We start from the raw sequence: 22,775 nt of genomic DNA, 5'->3' as shown, positions 1-22,775 counted from the left end.
CAGGTCAGAAACTAGGAATCCTGTGATGAGTGGCTCACCTCCTGACTCTCCAAAGCCTGTCCACCATCTACAAGGCACAAGTCAGGAGTGTGATGGAATACTCCCCACTTGCCAGTGGATGAGTGCAGCTCCAACAATAGTCAAGAAGCTTGACACCATCCAGGACAAAGCAACCCGCTTGATTGGCACCACATCCACAAACATTCACTCCCTCCACCACCGACACACACTAGCAGTGGTGTGTACCATCCACAAGATGTACTGCAGGAATTCACCAAGGCTCCTTAGAAGGCACCTTCCAAACCCATGACCACTACCACCTAGAAGGACAAGAGCAGCAGATAGATGGGAACACCACCACCTGGAAGTTCCCTCCAAGTCACTCACCATCCTGACTTGGAAAGAGATCGCCGTTCCTTCACTGTCACTGGGTCAAAATCCTGAAACTCCCTTCCTAACAGCACTGTGGGTGCACCCGCATCACATGGACTGTAGCGGTTCAAGAAGGCAGCTCAACACCATCTTCTCAAGGGCAACTAGGGATGGGCAATAATTGCTGGCCCAGGCAGCAAAGCCCACATCCCACAAGTGAATAATTTTTTTTCAAAAAATCATGAAGGCACAACAGTTGGACTCTGGGCTCCAGCCGAGCAAGAATTGCTCCTGGCATCGTGTCCCAATCCCATTTGAGATTGATATTCATGTGGCTCAGCGAATATTACCTGGAGTTAAAAACAGAACAGACTGGAAATACTCAGGCAGCCATGCGTGTAGAGCGAAACACGAAAGGCGCCGACACACGAGCAATAACATGGTAATTGCAATAACATAGGGTGCATTGCTCAGTGTGGACTGAGCAGCTGATTGCAGCTTTATAGTGCGCGCGCCCCCGCCCCCCCAAACAACCTGAGCCTGGGAGCGCGCGCACTAGCAGCTGGGCGATAAAGGCGCGCGTCACTCTGGGGGGAGCGGCGGCGCGCAGGGAGCGCGCCTTGGCTAGCGCAGGGGCAAAGGCACTGGGGAAAGGCAGCAGAGACTGGGAGAATGAGTGCAAGGCTTAATGCGAATATACCAGACATAGAAAGGGTGGGAAAGAGAACGTGCAGAGAGGGAAATTACTGAATGCTCAAATGATTGACTGACCACTGAGAAAGCAGGCACGAGTGGGTGGAAACACACCGAGAGATCAGATGCACATTGACTTGCAGACTGACCAGGCACCAAAAGTAGACACTGAGTAGCAGAGAGAGAGAGAGAGAGAGCAGGACGCAAGTGACAGGGATGCAGAGTGAATAAGGTGACCAGAGAGTTGATGGGTACAGCGATTGAGTTTCAAGCAGCACCATAACTCACTACAGTGACGAAGCCACGAAGTGATAAGAGGATTGCAACCAAAGTGCCAACATCTCAGAACTACAGCTTGTCTTTAACAGTGAGTGTGTAACGATCTGAAAAGATGCTGTCCTTGCCCTCAATGATTTTATAAACATTTTAAATTAAGGTAGTAAGAAAGCTTGGATATTAAAGTGTCCACTGTTTTCTTAGCTTCCAGGAATATTTGCTATTTAATTAATTGCTGTACAAATTAGAACTTAACATTTTAATGTAATGTATTATTTTGCTAATAGAATATATAGTTCAGAGTCTTTATTTGCAAACATTACTTTTGCTACAAGAGCTATATGCCTTACAATAATATGCTTGTTTAAATACATTTCTGCCAACATTTTCAAAGCGACTGTTCATCTGTTTGCTAGAATCAATTGCATACAACTCTGTTACCTGTTCGATAAACAACAACCCAAATTTAGTTTGATACTTTTTAAGTACTCACGCTACTGTTTAAAGTAATTCTGGTCGATAACTTGCGTGTTTAGTAGATAACGATTCTAAATTGATATCGGATAAACTTAGTTAACAGTTGACAGATTTCTTCCTGTTGCCGCCTGCATGTTGCTACAAGACTTGATAAGTTATCCAAGACAGCATTTTCCTACCAGTACAGCATAAAATTGAAATGTATTTTTAGAGTATTTTGTACAAACTGTGTAGAAAGCCAATTTTTTACACATTTTTAGCTACAGTTGCCTGGATGTGTTTTAGGATGTAATTATTACTTCGCATGTAATTGTAAAGATCAGGACATGCTTGATTAACTGAACGAATTTTTTGAGGAACGTCATGCCATGCATAGATAAAGAGGATGTGGTAGATGTATATATTGATTTTCATAAGGTATTTCATAAGGTACCACTTGAAAGACTTGTTGCAAAACTTGCGCATGGGATTGGAGGAATGTAGCCCCATAGATAGAAAGATGGCTTCAGGAAAGGAAAGGTGAATAAGCAAGGGTAAAAGGATGTGTTTCAGATGGCAGTATACTAGATAGTCATGTGTCCTAGTGACCTGCGCTGAGGCTTCTTTGCTTTTCTATTCATATAAATGATTTGGGTGCCTCACAAGTGGAATTATATCTAAGCTTAATGGCAATCATATTAGGGGATTATTCACCAAGAGATCTAGGAGTACAGATACATATATCCTTAAGGTTGGATGTATATGGAATAAAAAGGCAAATTGGATTCTGGGTTTTATAATGGGGACATTGAATGCAGATGCTTCAAAGGGGCGTTGACTTTGTGCAAGACATTGGTTAGACCAAAGCTAGAGCCTTGTGCGTACAGCCCTCCTTTACAAGAAGGGTGTTAGAATCATGGCAAGGGTGTGAAATGGGAGGAATGACATGAAAAAATGAGTCTTTTTTACGAGACTGGAGAAGAGGGAGTCTGCTGGATGTTTTTTTTAATTTTGGAAGGTTTTGAGATGGTAAGCAATAAAATAATTTTTCCGCTGGTTGACAAATTGGCAGCAAGGTGGGTGTGGAGTGATAATGATCACTAAAAAGATGAAGGGGGAGGTTAGGGGATATTCTGTTCACAGAGAAGGATATTGGAGCATGGAAGGCTTCACCATATATAAAGACTGTCACATCATTTAAAAGAGAACTGGATGGCTAATTGAATTGGAAGAATGTGAAAGGATGCAGGGAAATAGGATTGGAGTTAATGGGATAGAAATTAGTCCTGATTTATCCTGAAATTGGACCTCAGGTCACATCTGCACCTCCTGTATCTGTACAGACAGCCCGGCCCACAGATTTCAGCTTCTGCCTTGCAGCCAGGTGCAAAGCTCCACACTGTGATTTGCCCAACATTCCCCTGCACAGCACTCCTCAGGTCAACACAGCTTGCAGTTCCACTCATTCCTCTTTCTCTAGGCAACTTACATTCTCATCTGAGTAGCCAGCACTCACACTCACCTTCAGCCTATTGCCCTCTTGCATACATGCCTAACGATCACCCTCCATAAATGGTTTCCTTCCCTGCTCACATTGTAATCCCGACCTGACGTCAGTTTCCGGGACTTACCTGCCCCGCTCTACCCTGACCCCGCCCCCAACCACCTGAGAAAATTCTGCCCATAAATACAGGAAATATGGCAGCTGAATGACAGGCACCAAGGTCCCACAAAGAACAATTTATGACCACACCATCTGCTTTAATGATGTTGGTTGAGGGATAAGTATTGGCCAGGATACCGAGGAGAACGCCCCTGCTCTTCTTTGAATACTGCTATGGGCTCTTTTACATCTGAAAGACAGCACCTCCAACAGTGCAGTACTCCCTCGGTACTGTACTGAAGTGTCAGCTTAGATTTTAGTACTCAGGTCTGTGAGGTGGGACTTGAACCCACAACCTTGTGACACCGTGACAGTGCTATCACTGACAAAGGCAAAGTAGAGGAAAGACAGTGTGCTGTAATTTCTATGATTTTATGATGATTCTTTTGCTCAATTATCATTTGCAAAGTAGTTTGGTTTTTAACATTAATTTTACATGAAAAAATATTGATGCAAATTTTCATTATATTCAGTATTTACGCATATTAATGTAAGGGCACATGTACGCTTAATATTTAAATAAAAGACTGAATGACAGGTAGTTTTTTCTGATCTTGTAAATATGCTCCCATGGATAACTTTGGCAGGGGCAGATAGGTTGCCGTTGAACCTTGTTTTCCTTTCAACCCTCAGCCTCTGGTGCCTGTGCGCCAAAATCAAGTCACCAATTGCAATATGACTCATTTCTGCTGAAGAGAATTAGAGTACTTGTTACTGCTCCTTAAAGCCTAAAAATGGAAAACATGAAGCCAACAACTGGTTGTTTGGAACTTTGAAGATAGAGGCTGCTGGGAAACATTATAGTTTTCACTTAATTGGTTGTAACAAGCTGTTGAATTTTTTTTTGCAACTCATGTTAGTTATTTCAACATACATTTCTTGGCAGTAGAAACTGCTTTTTTGCAGCCCACACATAAGAAGTAATCTTTCCAAGGATCTGATGGGTGGAAAATCAAGGGTTGCGTGTCCAAAATGGCTGATATACCATCCTGCCAGCGTAGACTCTGGGAGCACATGTACATAAAATGACTAATTTAAGTGTATATTTTAATCAATTCTGCATGCTGAGCAGAGGATAGTGCCTGAAAAGGAAGCATGCCTCCTTTTGGGTTGGAAATTATAGTAAGTGGAAATTTTGGACAAGAATTGGGCAGAAATTAGCCTGGGCTCATCAGACAATACTGTAGCTTTCCCTAACCAAGAGGCCTGAAGATTGCAAAAAATTTGAATTGGGTTTCATCTTTTTTTTATATATACTCGTTCGTAGGGTGTGGGCATCACTGGCAAGGCCTGCATTTGTTGCCCATCCCTAAGTGCCCTTGAGAAGGTGGAACCATAGAACCACAGAAAAGTTACGGTGCAGAAAGAGGCCATTCAGCCCATCATGTCTGTGCCAGCCAGAAAAAGATGAAAAAGAAACTAGCCGCTCATTTTAATCCCACTTTCCAGCACCTGGTCTGTAGCCTTGCAGGTCACAGTGCTTCAGATTGCAGATCCAGGTACCTTTTAAATGAGTTGAGTGTTTCAGCCTCAACCACCGATTTAGGCAGTGAATTCTAGGTGCCCACCACCCTCTGTGTGAAAAAGTTTTTCCTCATGTCCCCTCTAATTTTTCTACCAATCACCTTAAATCTATGCCCCTGGTAATTCACCCCTCAGCTAGGGGAAACAAGTCTTTCCTGTCTACCCTGTCTAGGCCCCTCACAATTTTGTACACCTCAATTAGGTCACCCCCCCAGCCTCCTCTGGTCTAAGGAAACCCACCCTAGCTTATCCCATCTTTCTTCATAGCTGCAATTTTCAAGCCCTGGCAACATTCTTGTAAATCTTCCCTGTACTCTCTCCAGAGCAATTATGTCCTTCCTGTAATGTGGTGACCAGAGCTGCACACAAAATTCCAACTGTGGCCTAACCAGCGTTTTGTACAATTCCATCATTACATCCCTGCTTTGGTATTCAATACCTTGTCCAATAAAGGAAAGCATCCCATATGCTTTCTTTACCACCCTATCCACCTGTCCTGCCACCTTCAGGGACCTCTGGACATGCACTCCAAGGTCTCTCACTTCCTCAATCCCTCTCAATATCCTCCCATTTACTGAGTATTCCTTTGCTTTATTTGCCCTCCCCAAATGCATTACCTCACACTTTTCCGGGTTGAATTCCATTTGTCACTTTTCTGCCCACTCAACCAAACCGTTGTTATCATTCTGGAGCCGACAGCTATCCTCTTCACTATCAACTATACGGCCAATTTTTGTGTCAGTTGCAAATTTCCTAATCATGCCTCCTACATTTATGTCCAAATCATTAATATATACAACAAACAGCAAGGGCCCCAACACTGAGCTCTGAGGAACACCACTGGAAACTGTTTTCCGTTCGCAAAAACATCCTTCAACCATTACCCTTCGTTTCCTGTCGCTGAGCCAATTCTGGATCCAACCTGCCACCTTCCCCTGTATCCCATGGGATCTCAATTTTCTGACCAGTCTGCCATGTGGGACTTTGTCAAATGCCTTACTGAAATCCATGTAGACAACATCCACTGGACTACCCTCATCAATCCTCCTTGTTACTTCCTCAAAAAATTCTGTTAAGTTCGTAAGACATGATCTCCCCCTAACAAAACCATGCTGACTGTCCCTGATCAACCTGTGCCTTTCTAAGTCACAGTTTAACCTGTCTCTCAGAATTGATTCCAATAATTTGCCCACCACTGAAGGCAGACTGACCAGTCTATAATTTTCTGGCCTACCCCTTGTAACCTTTTTAATTAATGGCACAACATTTGCAGTCCTCCAATCCTCTGGTACCGCGCCTGTATCTAGTGAGGATTGGAAAATGATCCTCAGAGCATCTGGTATTTCATCCCTGGCTTCCTTTAACAGCCTGGGATACAATCCATCTGGTCCTGGTGACTTATGCACCTTCAAGGATGTCAGTTGCTCCAGTACTTCCTCTCTCACTTTGCTTATTGTATCTAATGTTTCACACTCCTCCTCATTAACTAGAATATCTGCATCATCCCTCTCCTTGATGAAGATGGAGACAAAGTACTCATTGAGAACCTTGCCCACATCTTCAGCATCAACGCACAAGTTACCATGTACATCTCTGATAGGCCCTTACCTTTTCCTTAGTTATTCTCTTGCTCTTCATGTACTGGTAAAACATGTACACCCCTGTACTTTCTATACTCCTCTAGGCTTTCTACAGTATTAAGTCTTTTGTGACTGTCATAAGCTTTCTTTTTCTACTTCATCTTGGCCTGTATGCTTCTGGATAACCAGGGGGCTCTAGATTTGGAAGTAACTCCCTTTTTTTCTGAAGACATGTCTACACTGTGCCCGTAGAATCTCACTTTTGAATGCCTCCTACTGATTTGACACTGTTTTCCCTTCTAATCCCTCTATCCAGTCCACTCGTGCTAGCTCACCTCTGAGCTTCGTAAAATTTGTCTTCCCCCAATTTAGAACTTTCACTCCTGTTCTATATTTGTCCTTTTCAATAATAATGCTAAATCTAACTGTATCATGGTCACTATCTCCACTGCTACTTCATCCACTTGCCCAGCTTCATTTCCTAAGACTAAATCTAGAATTGCACTCCCTCTCATTGGGCTTGTTAGGTGCTGGCTAAAAAAGTTCTCCTGAATGCAGTTCAAGAATTTTATGCCCTCTGTGCCCTTCACACTGTTCATATCCCAATTGATATTAGGCCAGTTGAAGTCCCCAACTATTACTGCCCTATTGTTTTTGCACACAGAAATATACCTACATATTTGCTCTTCTAATTCTCTTCCACTATTTGAGGGTCTGTTGTACACTCCTAGCAGTGTGGCTGCCCCTTTTTGATTTCTGAGCTCAATCCATATGGCCTTATTTGATGCCTCATTTAGTACATCATCCCTCCTCACAGCTGTATTTGATTCTTTAACCAATAATGCTAACCCCCACCTTTTTTGTCTCCCTCCCTATTCTGCCTGAAAACTCTAAATCCAGGGATGTTGGGCTGCCATTTTTCTCCCTCCTTAAGCCAAGTTTCCATGATACCGTGTTGCCATGTGTTTAGGTGTGCCTTCAACTCATTGGTAATGGTGAGTCGCCTTCTTGAACCGCTGCAATTCCACTGGTAGAGGCAAACCCACAGCGCTATAAGGAAGGGAGTTGCAGGATTTTGACCCTGTGACAGTGAAGGAACAGCGATTATAGTTCCAAGTCAGAATGGTGTGTGGCTTGGAGGGGAACTTGCAGGTGGTGATGTTCCCATGCATCTGCTGCCCTTGTCCCTTTACATGGGAGAGGGCGTGGGTTTGGAAGGTGTTGTGGAAGGAGCCTTGATGAGTTGCTGCAGTGTATCTTGTAGATGGTACACACTGCTGCTACTGTTCGTCGGTGGTGGAAGGAGTGAATGTTTGTGGATGGGGTGCCAATCAATTGGGCTGCTTTGTCCTAGATGGTGTCAATCTTCTTGAGTGTTGTTGGAGCTGCATTCATGCAGGCAAGAGAAGAGTATTCCATCCCACTCCTGACTTCTGCCTTGTAGTTGGTGGACAGGCTTTAGGGAGTCAGGAGGTGACTTACTTGCCATAGGATTCCTAGCCTCTGATCTGCTGTCATAGCCGCGGTATTTATATGGCTAGTCCAGTTCAGTTTCTGGTCAATGGTAACCCCCGGGATGTTGATAGTAGGGGATTCAGCGATGGTAATGACATTGACCGCCAAGGGGCAATGGTTAGATTCTCTCTTGTTGGAGATGGTCATTGCCTGGACTTGTGTGGTATGAATGTTACTTGCCACTTGTCAGCCCAAGCCTGGATATTGTCCAGGCCTTGTTGCAATTGGACATGGACTGCTTCAATATCTGAGGAGTCGCGAATGGTGCTGAACATTGTGAAATCATCAGCAAACATCCCCACTTCTGACCTTCTGATGGAAGGAAGGTAATTGATGAAACAGCTGAAGATGGTTGGGCCTAGGACACGACCCTGATGAACTCCTGCAGTGGTGTCCTGCAGCTGAGATGACTGACCTCCAACAACCACAGCCATCTTCCTTTGTGCTAGGTATGACTGCAACCAGCAGAGATTTCCCCCTGATCCCCATTGACTCCAGTTTTGCTAGGGCTCCTTGATGCCACACTCGATCAAATGCTGACGTCAAGGGCAGTCACTCTGACCTCACCTCTGGAGTTCAACTCTTTTGTCCATGTTTGGACCAAGGCTGTAATGTCAAGGGCTGAGTGATCCTGGTGGAACCCAAACTGAGCATCAGTGAGCAGGTTATTGCTGTGTAAGTGCCGCTTTATTGCACTGTCGACAACCTCTTCCATCACTTTGCTGACGATTGAGAGAAGACTGTTCGGGCAGTAATTGGCTGGTTTGAATTTTTCCTGCTTTTGTGGACTGGACATACCTGGGCAGTTTTCCACATTGTCGGGTAGGTGCCATTGTCGTAGCTGTATTGGAACAGCTTGACTAAGGGCGCGGCAAATTCTGGTGCACATGTCTTCAGTACTATTGCTGGGATGTTGTCAGCCTTTGCAGTTTCCAGTTCCCTCAGTCATTTGTTGATATCACGTGGAGTGAATCAAATTGGTTGAAGATTAGTCTCTGTAATGCAGAGGACCTTAGGCGGAGGCTGAGATGGATCATCCACTTGGCACTTATTGGATATATGCCAGATGAGGAACACTGGTGAGGTGAAGTGAAAGGTGTGAAGACAAGGAAAAGTCTATGGGGGATGTGGATTGGGTGTGACAAAGGCTGCTTTTAGTTGTGAATTTTTTTAGGAGGTACCTACATATTGTTTACGATTTCAAGAGAAGCAAAGATAGAGGGCTGTCTCAGCTGTAATGCATTAGTTGTTGGAAAATCCGACATGACATGCTGCATAATGCTGCTAAACATAGGTGGATGATAAAAGTACCAATTTAATTGCAGTTATCACTTTGATGCATTATATTATTGTCTGTTGGTGAGATACCTTTTCACTGCTACCAATTGATTTATGCCCCTAAGAATTAGATTGTGCCAATGACCTGCCCTTGACCACCATGTTGTTCAATAGGAGCAGGCTCTCAGATTAAGCCAAGATAAAGCAGAGAGGGAAATTTATACAAAGCTGAGGGAGAGCAATGGTAGGGTGGGGAAACAATTGGCTGAGAAGCTATACCAACCAAAGGATGTGGAGGGGAAGTAAGGTTAATAACGTTCATGACAGTCAAAAGAATGAAGCAAAGACAGAAGTGAACGAAAGAGCTGGGGTGAGATTTACACCAGAAGTCACATTAAGAGTATTTTATAGAAACAAAGTCTATTTAAACAGACTCCCAAGACCCAAAGTACCCTGAAGAGGGTAGCAAATCTTTGGAATTCTCGACCTCAGAGGGCTGTGGAGGCTCAATCATTGAGTATGTTCAAAACAGGGCTCGATAGATTTCGAGACGCCAATGGCATCAAGGGATACAGGATAGTGCGGGATGATGGTGTTGAGATAGAAGATCGGCTATGATCTGGTTAAATGGCGGAGCAGGCTTGAGGGGCCAAATGGCCCACTCCTGATCCTATGTTTCTGTGTTCTATATCCTAAATTATGCCAGGATGCTGAAATATCCTTTGGGGATTTAAGAGTGTCTATGAGAGCTGTCACTGCCTCAGGTAATCCAAAGAAGTTTTACCATTGATGATGCTTGTGCGTTAGTTTCTGTCTCTTTTTCCATGACTGGAAGAATGATTATCCTATAACCTGGCTCAAAGTTGTCCAGGGTAGTCAAGAATTCTTGCCACGAGGAATATCATAATGGGGATTCTGATGATTCTGGAATCTCTGATAGCTCACTGGGTTCACTGCTAATTGGAATTGAGGTTGACTATAGCTGAAACATTTAAATGAATCAAAGTTAGTGCTTCTTGCATACTTTATATGTGCTCTGAATTCCTTTAACAGAATATTTTGATTTTGGTCAAAAAAGAATGTAAAAGTATGAAGTTTTTTCTTCAATCAAAAGAGAAATACTCTTGATTAAATTAAGAGTTAAGTAGCTGTGAGTAACATACGTTTCTGGTCAAATTTTATTATTGTATGAAGCTCACATATCAGTGTGAGCTATGATACATTTTGGATCACACATCACTCACATATACAAACATTTACAAATCCAGAAGAATTGTGGTAGAGTTAAGGATATGCAAGACTCACAGATACATAACAGACATGTACCAAAATAGCTTCCAATGTCGTAGGTTGTAGTTAACACTGACATTAACAAGTTTTTAAAATTAAGCTTCTGTAGGCACCTTGAGCATTTTTCTACATTTGTTTGTCCGTTGGTGTCATCTTCTTCCAAGAAGGTTGACTGTCATGGATCTCTGCCTCTGTCATGAGCTGTCCTTAAATATTCCATATAGATCAGCTGCATCCAGTCCATTGTAGCCATCATCCATTTTCTCCTCTGCTTCCCTTTCCTACGTTTTCCATCGATTTTTCCTTCCAATAATTGTCTGTCTACTGTTTGTTCTAATGATGTGACCAAAATATTGTATCTTCCTCTTTTTGATGTTATGCACTAATTTCTTCTTTTCTCCAGCCATTGCTCTTTCTGTCTGTGTGGGAAATGCAGAACATCATCCTATATGTCCACATCTCGAGTGCATTCAGTATATCAATAGTCTCTTTGAGGTATATAAATAGTGGTTTGGTAGTACAGAACTTGAACTTTGCTGGAAAAAGAGACATGCTATCAAAGTTTTTCGTCTTGCACAACAATTTATACTGCATGAGAAGAGAGTGCTGATTGGTTGGCAAGTGGACTCTGATTGGTGGAGGCATTGTCATAGATTAGTTAACTGTCTAGCTTTGTTCAAATTCAAACCAGCAGGTCAACTCAGATTGGTCAAGGCATTACCCTGAGGAATGAACCAGGGAATGAAAAAGGCAAAGTGTGGATATGTTCCTTCTGCCTACAAAGGATAAAGCCCTTAGTGTGAATATATGTGGTTTCTAGCATATGTAAGTGAGCCACGCTGCGAGCCCGACTGGCAATCTTAAATTGGTTTTCAATGTAATTCTTAGCACAATCAGGATTGTTTAGTAGGTGTTGTCCAATCACAGAATCACATCTAATGTTGGACACTATGTTTTGAGTTTTGCAAGCACGGGCTGGCTGGGTATGGTTAGTACTTTGCCTGTTGTGAACAGCCAAAGGGACATGGTGTTTGATACCATCCACCAATTGTTTGGACATATGGTTTACATACCTGGCATCACATGGACAATGAAATTCATATAACACATTGTATGAATTACACTGAAAACTAATTTAAGATTGTCAAGAGTGCGGCTCACTTACGCATGCTAGAAGCCACGTATATTCACACAAGGCCCTGTCCTTTGCAGATAGAAGAAATATGCTCACAATTTTTGCCTTTCTCAATGAAACAAAAGCTTAGGGAACAGCCATTCCCTGGTTCATTCGTCGGGGCAATGCCTTGACCAATCAGAGTCAACCTGGCTGGTTTGAATTTGAACAAAGCTGGGCAGCTAACTGTTCCATGCTGCATTCTCCATTGCAATGCCTCCGCCAATCAGCATCCACTTGCCAACCAATCAGCACTCTCTTCTCATGCAGTATAAATTGTTGTTCCCCTGTTACAGTTGGTAATTTCATGTGAGCTATCTTGATGAGTGCAAGACGAAAAGCTTTGATAGCATGTTTCTTTTTTCAGCAATAGTCTCTTTGTTTGTTGTTCGTGTATAACGTAGATGACAAAATGTAGCACGTCAGCAACCTTTTCCTAAGATTCAGGTTCAGTTTCTTGATGTTAACACGCCCTTCATCCTGACAAAGCTGGCCTTAGCTACCTCAATTCTCCTTCGGATCTCACAATCACATCTCCCATTGGCAGTGATGCGAACTTGTTCACTTGTTCCAGGACTTGTCCACTTACTTCAGTTTTCACTTCAGGGGTTAGCTCTCTGTTATCATCATTGCTTTGGTCTTCTTCACATTCATTCTTAATCTATATTCCACACTTACTGCTTTCACTTTGTTTTTCTAGTTTAAACATGCATAAATATATACGAACGTACAAAATAAGAGCAGCAGTAGGCCATTCGGCCCCTCAATCCTGCTGCGCCATTCAATAAGATCATGGCTGATCTGTTTGTGTTTCGATTTCCACATTCCCATCTACCTCCGATTACCTTTGATTCCCTTGCCTAACAAGAATCTATCTACCTTCGCCTTAAAAAAATATTCAATGACCCCACTTCCACCGCCTTCTGAGGCAGAGAGTTCCAAAGTCGCACAACCCTCTGAGAGAAAAAAATTCTCCTCATTTCTGTCCTAAAAGGGCGACCCCTAATTTTTAAAAAGTACCCCCTAATTATGGACTCGCCTACTAGAGGAAACATCCTTTCCACGTCCACCTTGTCAAGACTGTTCAGGATCTTGTATACTTCAATCAAGTCACCCCTCACTCTTCTAAACTTCAGTAGAAACAAGCCCAGTCTATCCAACCTTTCTTCATAAAACAACCTGCTCATTCCAGGTATTAATCTAGTAAACCTCCTCTGAACCACCTCCAACACATTTACACCCTTCCTTAAATAAGGAGACCAAAACTGCAGACAGTACTTGAGGTGCGGTCTCACCAATGTCCTGTATAACTGAAGCATAACATTCTTACTTTTATGTCCAATTCCTCTCGTAATAAAGGATAGCATTCCATTAGCCTTCTTAATTACTTGCTGTACCTACATACTAACTTTTTGTGGCTTGTGCACTAGAACACCTAGATCCCTCTGCACCTCGGAATTCTGCAGCCTTTCTCTGTTTAAGTAATACTCTGTTTTTTTATTCTTCCTGCCAAAGTGAACAACTTCACATTTTGCCATCTGCCAGATTTTGCCCACCCACTCAACCTATCTATATCTGTCCTTATGTCCTCTTCACAACATCCATTCCTACCTATCATTGTGTCATCTGCAAATTTAGCTATCATGCCTTCACTTCCCTCATCTAAGTCATTGATATAAATTGTAAAAAGTTGAGGCCACAGCACAGACCCCTGCGGGACTCCATTTGTTACATCCTGCCAATCAGAAGAAGACCCATTTATGCATACTCTCTTCTGCCAGCCAGCCAATTTTCTATCCATTCTAATATGTTACCCCCTACACCATGAGCTTTTATTTTGCAGTGACCTTTAATGTGGCACCTTATCAAATGCCTTCCGGAATCCAAGTTCAGTACATCTACAGACTCCGCTTTATCCACAGTGCATGTTACTCCTTCAAAGAACTCCAACAAATTTGTTAAATATGATTTCCCTTTCACAAAACCATGCTGACTCTTCCCGGTTACCTTGAGTTTCTCTAAGTGCCAAGCTATAACCTCCTTAATGATTGACTCTAACACCTTCCCCATGACGGATGTCAAGCTAACTGGCCTAAAGTTTCCTGTTTCCTGCCTCCCTCCCTTCTTGAATAGAGCGGTTATATTTGCTTCTTTCCAGTCTGATGGAACCTTTCCAGAATCTTGCAAACTTTGGAAAATGAGCACCAATGCATCTATGACTTTGTTAGCCACCTCTTTTAAGACCCTAGGATGAAGTCCATCAGGACCCTGGGATTTGTCAGTCCTCAGCTCCATCAGCTTGCTTGGTACCGCTTCCCTAGTGATTGTAATTTCACCAAATTCCCCTCTCGCTTCCACCTCTTGATTTACAGTGATTACTGGAATGTTTTTTGTATCCTCTATAGTTGAAGACAGAAGCAAAATATTTGTTCATTTCACCTGCCATTTCCTTATTATCTACTATTAACTCCTCATTGCCATTCTCCAGATGACCAACACACACTTTACTTACTCTTGTCCCTTTTAAATACCTGTAGAAACTTTTGCTATCTATTTTACATTTCTAGCTAGCTTCCTCTCACACTCCTTTCTCCTGATTAACCTTTCAGTCATTCTCTGCAGTTCTTTATATTCTGACCAATCATCTGACCTGCCACTCAACTTGTGCAGTTATATGCTTTTTCCTTAAGTTTGATGCTTTCCTTAACTTCTTTAGTTAACCACGAATGGTGGGACCTCTCTTTAGAGTTTTTCTTTATTGTAGTAATGTACTTATTCTGAGTATTCTGAAATATCCTCTTAAACGTCTGCTGCTACTTCTCTGTTGATCTATCCCCTAGCCTAGTCTCCCAGTTCACCTCAGCTAGCTCAGCTTTCATGCCCACATAATTGCCCTTATTTAGTTTTAAAATACTAGTCTCAGAAGCACTCTTCTCCCTTTCAAACTGGATGTAAAATTCAATGATATTGTGCTCGCTGCCTTTACGCTGAGGTCATTACTTAATCTTGTCACATTACACAATATCAAGTCTAACATAACCTGCTCTCTGGTTGATTCCAGATTGTGCTGCTCTAAGAAACTCTCTCGAAAACATTCTATGACCTCTTCACCCAGGCTACCACTGCCAATCTGATTTTTCCAGTTTCTGTGTAGGTTAAAATCATCCATGATTATTGCTGTCCATTTATCACAAGCACCTAATATTTCTTCTTGTATCCTGGCCTGTAGACCACTCGCACTAGTGACTTCTTTCCCTTACTATTCCTCATCTCCACCTACACCGATTCTACATCCTGATCTCCTGAACCAAGGTCTTCTCTAACTATTGCACCAATGCCAGCCTTGATCAACAATGCTACCCCTCCACCTTTACCTAGCTTCCTATTCTTCTTGAATGTCATATACCCCATAATATTCAGAACCCAATCCTTGTAAGCCTGTAGCCATGTCTCTGTAATGGCTATCAGATCATATTTGTTCACTTCGCTGTGTGTTATCAATTCATTTACTTTGTTCTGAATGCTACGCACATTCAGATACAGAGCCTTTAGTTTTCTCTTTTTGTTATCTTTGTAACGCCTCGTCTTGATGATTGGTATATTCTTAGGTTTTATCTCTCTGTCCCTTTCTGCTATTCAATGAGCCTCATTTCCCTTTTTTTAATTCATTCACGAAATGTGGGCTTCGCTGGCTGGGCCAGCATTTATTGCCCATCCCTAGATGCCCTTGAGAAGGTGGTGGTGAGCTGCCTTCTTGAATCACTGTGGCCCATGTGGTGTAGGTACACCCACAGTGCTGTTAGGAAGGGAGTTCCAGGATTTTGACCCAAAGACAATGAAGGAACGGCGATATCTTTCCAAGTCAGAATGATGAGTGAATTGGAGGGGAACTTCCAGGTGATGGTGTTCCCACCTGTCTGCTGCCCTTGTCCTTCTAGATGATAGTGATTGTGGGTTTGGAAGGTGCTGTCTAAGGAACCTTGGTGAGTACCTGCAGTGTATCTAATATGCAGTGCATTACTATTATGCTCTCCTGCCTTGAATCTACCCCCTGATTTTCAAGCTGGTAAAAATCAGTTTAATAAAGGACGCAGGAATCACAAAATATAGTACAAGACTCAATGGGCCAAATGTCCTCCTTCAATGCACTAATGACTATATAACCCCATGACACTAAGAAATACTATAGAGTTCACAGAATAGTACTAGTTCAGAGGACCAGCAGAAAAGTGCAGTTGAAGCCGCAATTAGATCAGCCATGAACTTATTTGATGGCAGAGCAGGTTTGAGGGGCCGAATAGCCTACCCCTGCTCTTATTTCTTATGATCTTGTGACTATGTGATTAGGATTTTAACTTCCTCAGGAAGAAACAGTTGGATTTACAAAATGTGCTGAGAACTGTAGCATTTATCAGTAAAATATTTGTTTTCCTTTGCTTCATAGGTACAATGAAGTCATGCATATTACAAGCTTTAGTGATCTGTTTGTCATCTCATTTATTTAGCGGGGCTGTGGAGTATGAAAACACAAGAGCAGGTAAGAATCCTATGTAATATGTCAATACCATGCCCCACTCAAAAGTCTGTAATTAGTCCTTTATCGTAGGCTGGATTTATATGGTAGTTGACACAATCGTTGCTTGGATATTCTGAAATTATGCTGTAATTCTATTATATTACATGTCCAAACTACATCAGAATGTTTGAGAAAACGGTGGTAGTTTTCAGCCTTGCTTTATATAATTTATTCTTTCATGGGATGTGGTTGTCACTTGTCAAGGCCAGCATTTGCTGCCTATCCCTATTCGCCCTCGAACTGAGTGGCTTGCTAGGCCATTTCAGAGGGCAGTTAAAGGTCAACTACATTGCTAAGGGTGTGGAGCCACATGTAGGCCAGACAGATAAAGACAGCAGATTTCCTTCCCAAAAGGACATTAGTGAACCATATTTTTTCGTTTAACACAACAATTAATGATGGCTTCACAGCAGATTTATTAATTAATTGAATTTAAACTCCACCAGCTACCATGGTAGGATTTGAACCCATACCCACAAAGCATTAGCCTGGGTTTTTGGATTATTCTCCAGTGACATTACCACTACACCACCATCTCCTCTAAATAAATGTAAAGCATGGGTGCTATGTATTTCCATGTTTTTAGTGAAAGAATTGTGTGCCTCTGACCTATGGCTTGATAAAGACTGAACATAGAAAGAGGTGTTGGAAACTTTATGCAAAACATTTAACTTTCTCGTCTGGATGCAAGAGCATTCTACAAGGTTTTATTTCAGTTGTTCTTGGATGAAGGTTACCCGGGCAGTGATACATTTATTGCCCAGTCTAGTTGCCCTGGGAAGCAGTTGATGGGCCTCATCCTTGAATTGCTGCAGTCCTTATGCTGGGGGTGCTTCCATAATGGTGGTTGATAAGAAATTCTAGGATATTGGCCCGGCAACACTGAAGGAATAGCAATATTACTCCGGATAAACTGGATAAAAGGTTGGCTTTGTAACAGGAAACAAAGGGTAATGGTCGATGGATGCCCTTGTGAATGGAAAGTTGTCTCAAGTGGTGTTCCACAGGGCTCGGTGTTGGGACTCTTGCTGTTTGTGTTATATATTAACGATTTGGGCGTGAACGTGGGGGGCACGATTGGGAAATTTGCAGATGACATAAAGATTGGCCGAGTAGTGGATAGTGGATAGCCATAATCTCCAAAATGATATAGATGGGTTGGTGGAGTGGGTGGTAAAGTGGCAGATGGATTTTAACATAGAGAAGTGTGAGGTCATACATTTAGGGAGGTCAAACAGTTACAGGGATTACAAAGTAAATGGGAATATACTAAGAGGGGTAGATGAAGTGAGAGATCTTAGCGTACACGTACACAGGTCCCTGAAGGCAGCAGTTCAAGTAGACATGGTTGTAAGGAAGGCATATGGAATGCTCTCCTTCAATGGCAGAGGTATAGAATATAAAAGTAAGGATATAATGTTGGAATTGTATAAAACACTGGTGAGGCCACAACTGGAGTATTATGTGCATTTCTGGTCACCACATTACAGGAAGGACGTAATAGCTCTGGAGAGAGTGCAGAGGAGGTTTACAAGAATGTTGCCAGGGTTAGAAAATTGTAGCTACGAGGAGAGATTGGATAGGTTGGGGTTATTTTCCTTAGAACAAGGAAGGCTGAGAGGTAACTTGATTGAGGTGTACAAAATTATGAGGGGAATAGATAGAGTGGACAGGATAAAATTGTTTCCCTTGGTGGAGAATTCTAGAACCAGGGGATATAGATTTAAGACAAGTGGCAGAAGGTGTAGGGGGGACATGAGGAAGAACTTTTTTTACACAGAGGGTAATGGGTGTGTGGAATTCGCTGCCCAAGTTGGTGGTAGGGGCAGAAACTCTAAACTCTTTTAAAAAGTACCTGGATCTGCACCTTCAGTGCTGTAAGCTGCAGGGCTATGGGCCAGGTGCAGGGAGGTGGGATTAGAAAGGGCATCTGGGTGTCCTCGGGCTGGCATGGACAAGATGGGTCGAATGGCTTCCTTCTGTGCTGTAACTTTTCTATGGTTCTAGTTGAGGCTGGCGTGTGACTTGGAGAGGAAATTGGGGATGATGGAGTTCTTATGATGTTGCTGCTCATTCTTGGTAGTAGTTACATAGAAACATAGAAAATAGGAGCAGGAGTAGGCCATTCGGCCCTTCGAGCCTGCTCCGCCATTCATTATGATCATGGCTGATCATCCAACTCAATAGCCTGCTCCCCCTTTCTCCCCATATCCTTTGATCCCTTTCGCCCCAAGAGCTAATATAGTCTATAAAACTGGGAGTTACTGTTCAAAGAAACTTAGCAACGCATCCTGTAAGTAGTACATGTTGCAGCCACGGTGTGCTGATGGTGAGGGGATTGGATATTGAGTCCAGCGGCAGGGGCACTGATCAGGCAAACTATTCTAACCTGGATAGTGTTGAGCTTCTTGAATGTTGTTGCTACCAACACCATCCACACAAGCAGTGAGTACTGCATCATATTCCTGACCTGAGCCTTGTTGATGGTGGAGTGTGATTAGGAGGTGTGGCATTCATTACAGAGTACCCAGCCTCTGACCTGCTCATAGCTGTGCTATTGACAGGGTTAAGCTTCTGGCCAGTGGTGACCTCAGGATGTTACTGGTAGGGGGATTGATGGTGATGGTGTTGAGGATCGGGGTGGGGGTGGTGGTGGTGCTTGGTCTTTGTCTTGTTGGAAATGTTCATTGCTGATATGAATCTTACTTGCCACTTGTCAGTGCAAACTTGAATATTGCCTACATCCTGTTGTAGGCTGGCATAGGAAACTCCATTCTCAGAGGAGTTGTGAATATTATATATCGACTTTTTGAAAAAAGCCCCAAAATAAATTAATGTTCAGTACTTCTGTAATATCCAATAATTATACATTGCCCCACGTTGTTCTACTTTTTCCCCTCTTTGGAGGCCATGGCTACCATTTTGGCGATAAGTCACCGGATGTTTGGGTCAAATGGTGACCTGAGGGACCATGTAAGCATCAAATTTTGTTCTGGTTGTTTGTACCCCAATAAAATCTCATTGAGGCACTTTATGCAATATTTGTGCTTTCAACTTCTCTTATTTGGATCAAATTGCCCTACTGGATTTAAGAGAACTGTAGGTAGGAAAATTTGCCAAGAGTGGAAGTAGCCTTTTGGCTTTCACTTGGATATTCAGGTGTTTTATTGGTTAATACTGTAAGTTTCTGAATAAACTCTTAGCCCTTTTACTCTGTTAATAGGATGCAGAACAGCAGTGAATGATTTGGTTTTCATCATGGATGGATCTTGGAGTGTGGGATTTCACAACTTCGAAACAGCAAAAACGTGGCTTGTTAATGTCACAAGTGGGTTTGACATTGGACCTGAGTACACACAAGTGGCTGTTATCCAGTACAGTGACACTCCACGTTTGGAGATTGCATTTGGCCAATTCCTGACCAATAAAAAGCTAATTGCTGGAATAGAAAGTATTCAATACCGTGGTGGAAACACTCAAACGGGCCGTGCTATTAAGTTCGCAACAGAGGCTGTTTTTCCCTCTTCACAAAGAAATAAGACAGCTAAGAACAAAATTGCCGTTGTCGTCACAGACGGAAAGTCTCAAGACGATGTTGTTGATGCTTCTGTTGAGGCACGTGCAGACAAAATCATCTTGTTTGCTGTTGGTGTTGGATCTGAAATAACAGAATCAGAACTCAAAATGATTGGCAACAAACCCTCTACAACTTATGTTATATTTGCTGAAGATTATGGAACTATAGACAGAATTAAGGAAGCAATGCAGCAGAAGATATGTGAAGGTAAGCGTTTACTTACCTTAATGATTGGTCTATTTGGTGACCATGTAGCAATTCAATCACTTTCTGACACAACGTTTTGCTTTCAAGTTTCATGGCTGTGATTTACCCAGAGCCTTTCCAGTTTTGAGCAGCTGGGTATTGCAGCCATGAAGCAAAGTGTTTCGTTAATGGGCAAGATAGAACTGATATGATGTAGCTTCATTTATTTAAATTGTACTTTCCGTGAGTTAGTCATGCAATGACATGGTCAAACATAGAGAACTTCACAGCAAAGAATGTCCCACGCTCTTGGATGGAGGAAGGTGCATGATGGTAAAGTGTTTACAGGGGATGATAGGAAGAGCTAAACCCTGAAAGGTAAAAAGCTGCTGCACCTATCAATAGAGCATTGAAAACAGGAATAAAAATATATGGGGTTTTATCTGGAAATTTGATGCAAATATTTTGGTTCTTTTAGTGATTCCCATTACTCTGCATTACTTTCCAACAGTGACTACAAACACAATTTCATTTACTTATGTTGCACTGAGTGAAATAAACACATTTTAATGAAAGGCATCTTGAGACCCATGATAATGAAAGGACTGGAATTCCTCCTGCTGTTCATTTCACAGAAAAATAAATGGGGAATTTTCTTTTGAATTACTGTTTGGTTTCTTCCCATTTTAACATTACATCTCCTCCCATTACTCCTAGATTTAATTCAGTCAGGGTGGTATTACATTATTGATTCTTTCATGGAGCTCTTAATGGCTTTCGCAGATAATTAGCAGTTCAGCTCCTATGCCATAAACCTGGGCAGTATGAAGGCTTCTTGGGTTGCAACCCCCACAGGAAATCCCAGTCATACTAGTTACGCAATGGCTGGAATTTTCCAGCCCCATTGGCGTCAGGTATCATGGCGGGCGGGAGCGGACAATATGGCAAGAAGGCCAAAAATCGGTTTCAACCCAGCATAAAGCGCAGCGAGATCATCTGACAGTGTCCGCCATGGCAGAACGCCAATCGTGCCGTAGGCCAGCGTGAACCCACTTTGCATCCCGCTACCGGAATCGTTCCTCTCCACGCCAGGTTTACCGTTACGGCGATGGGGAAACACGCCAGACCAGAACATGTCTGGACTAGTGTGACGTGCAGATGATGGGATTTACTGCTAGGGCCTTGCTCAGAATGCAGAAATACGGGGTGCAGAAGATGCTGGAGCCCTACAGCTACCGGACCCTGGAGGAACGTGCGCATCACATGCTGGGTGGATTCTCATGGACATGGCTCTGCCACAAAGCAGCTCACGGAAGGTGGGAGGCCTCCGTTGATGTCTCAGGTCTGCTTCGGAATATCACGGCCTTGGCCATGGGCTGCTACAGATGATTGGTGAGGTGGAGGGAGGAGAAAGGTCCTACTGCGAGGGAGAGAAGAAGGTGTACCGGAGGCAGGATGGGAAAGGAAGGTGTCACGGGAGTCGGGGTGAGATTGGGAATGGGGGATGAAGGTGTCAGAGGGGGTGAGGTTGGGAGGGGGGATGAAAGTGTCGTGAAGCGAGGTTGGGAGGGGGAGGAGGAAGTAAGGGGTGAGGAGGGGTGTAATAGAGGAGAATGTGGCAAGTGGAGAGGTAGGTGTAAGGGAAGGAGTTCAGAGGGGTGAAGGAGTCCGGGGGAGGAAGGAGTCCAAGGGTACGAAGGAGTCTGGGGGGAGGAATGTGTCCTGAGGGGGAAGGAGTCCAAGGGGAGGAAGATGTCCGAGATGGGGGGTGGGGGGAGGAAGGAGGTCAGAGGGGGTAAGGAGTAAAGTAGGAGGGAGTAAGTGGGAGCGGGGGTGGGGGCAATGTTCAGGTGAACATGCAAGGGAGGGGTCTGTGGAGTCAGTAATTGCCCCCTGGGGAGCGAACTGAGGGTGGGCATGGTAGGAAGGAATGGTGAGAATGAGAGAGGACAGAGTGAGCCAGTAGGGTGGGAGGGTGAGGGTGCAATGGTAGTGGTAAAAGGCACAGCAAGGGCGGTTGTTGGGGACTTCGAGGCAGACACAGACTCTAGGGGTGGGAAGGAGGAGTCAGGGAGGTCAATGTGGATGGGGGTGGGATTCTCAGGAAGGTAGGGAATGTACATATTCACCTGGACACCCTGGAAAGGAAAGGGTTCGGGTTGGTAGGTAATGGTGGGGAAGTGGAAGATGATGCTGGGGGGATGCGGTTAACAGTGATGGGGGGAAGGACATGGGTGACTGGGGAAGGGGAAAGGACAAGGGAGCTGAGCAGAAATGTGACAACTACCATTTTTCTCAAATCAAAAGTGAGTGGAGCCACTTCTTCTAGGTGCTGCCCTGACATCTGCAGGAGGGGTGGAGACAGCCTGTGCAATGGTTGGCCCTGTTGCATCTGATGACTTTGACATGTGTCATCAGGAGAGTCGAGGCTTTGACGGTCAAGGCTTGCTTTGGCTGTCCTCCTGTGGGCCAGCTGCTCCCTCTGCAGTGACATGGGGTGAGGTTGAGGGGGTCGCAGGCAAAGGGGACTCAGAGGGAGAGATCAGCCTCTGAGATTCCTGAGTGGATGACCCAGGGGTGTCCAGCTGCCACTCCTCCTCCCTTCGGGTGCCTGA

General features: G+C 43.5%; 1 protein-coding gene across 1 annotated transcript in view; it reads left to right on the top strand.

Annotated features, from left to right (window-relative positions):
• Window positions 1–1,065: 1,065 nt before the first annotated feature.
• Window positions 1,066–22,775, top strand: part of LOC144679391 (collagen alpha-1(XXI) chain-like) — a 57,578-nt gene continuing 35,868 nt past the window's right edge. The window contains exons 1-3 of the mRNA XM_078539752.1: window positions 1,066–1,501; window positions 16,266–16,358; window positions 19,621–20,181. Of these exons, the coding sequence (XP_078395878.1) occupies window positions 16,271–16,358; window positions 19,621–20,181 (649 nt within the window). The 5' untranslated portion in view covers window positions 1,066–1,501; window positions 16,266–16,270. The remainder of the gene's footprint in view (window positions 1,502–16,265; window positions 16,359–19,620; window positions 20,182–22,775) is intronic.

Source organism: Cetorhinus maximus, chromosome 4 (assembly GCF_964194155.1).
Source record: "Cetorhinus maximus chromosome 4, sCetMax3.hap1.1, whole genome shotgun sequence".
Classification (NCBI taxonomy): Eukaryota; Metazoa; Chordata; class Chondrichthyes; order Lamniformes; family Cetorhinidae; genus Cetorhinus; species Cetorhinus maximus.
The sequence above is the reverse complement of the archived record's forward strand: the minus strand, read 5'-3'. Positions and strand labels throughout refer to the sequence as shown.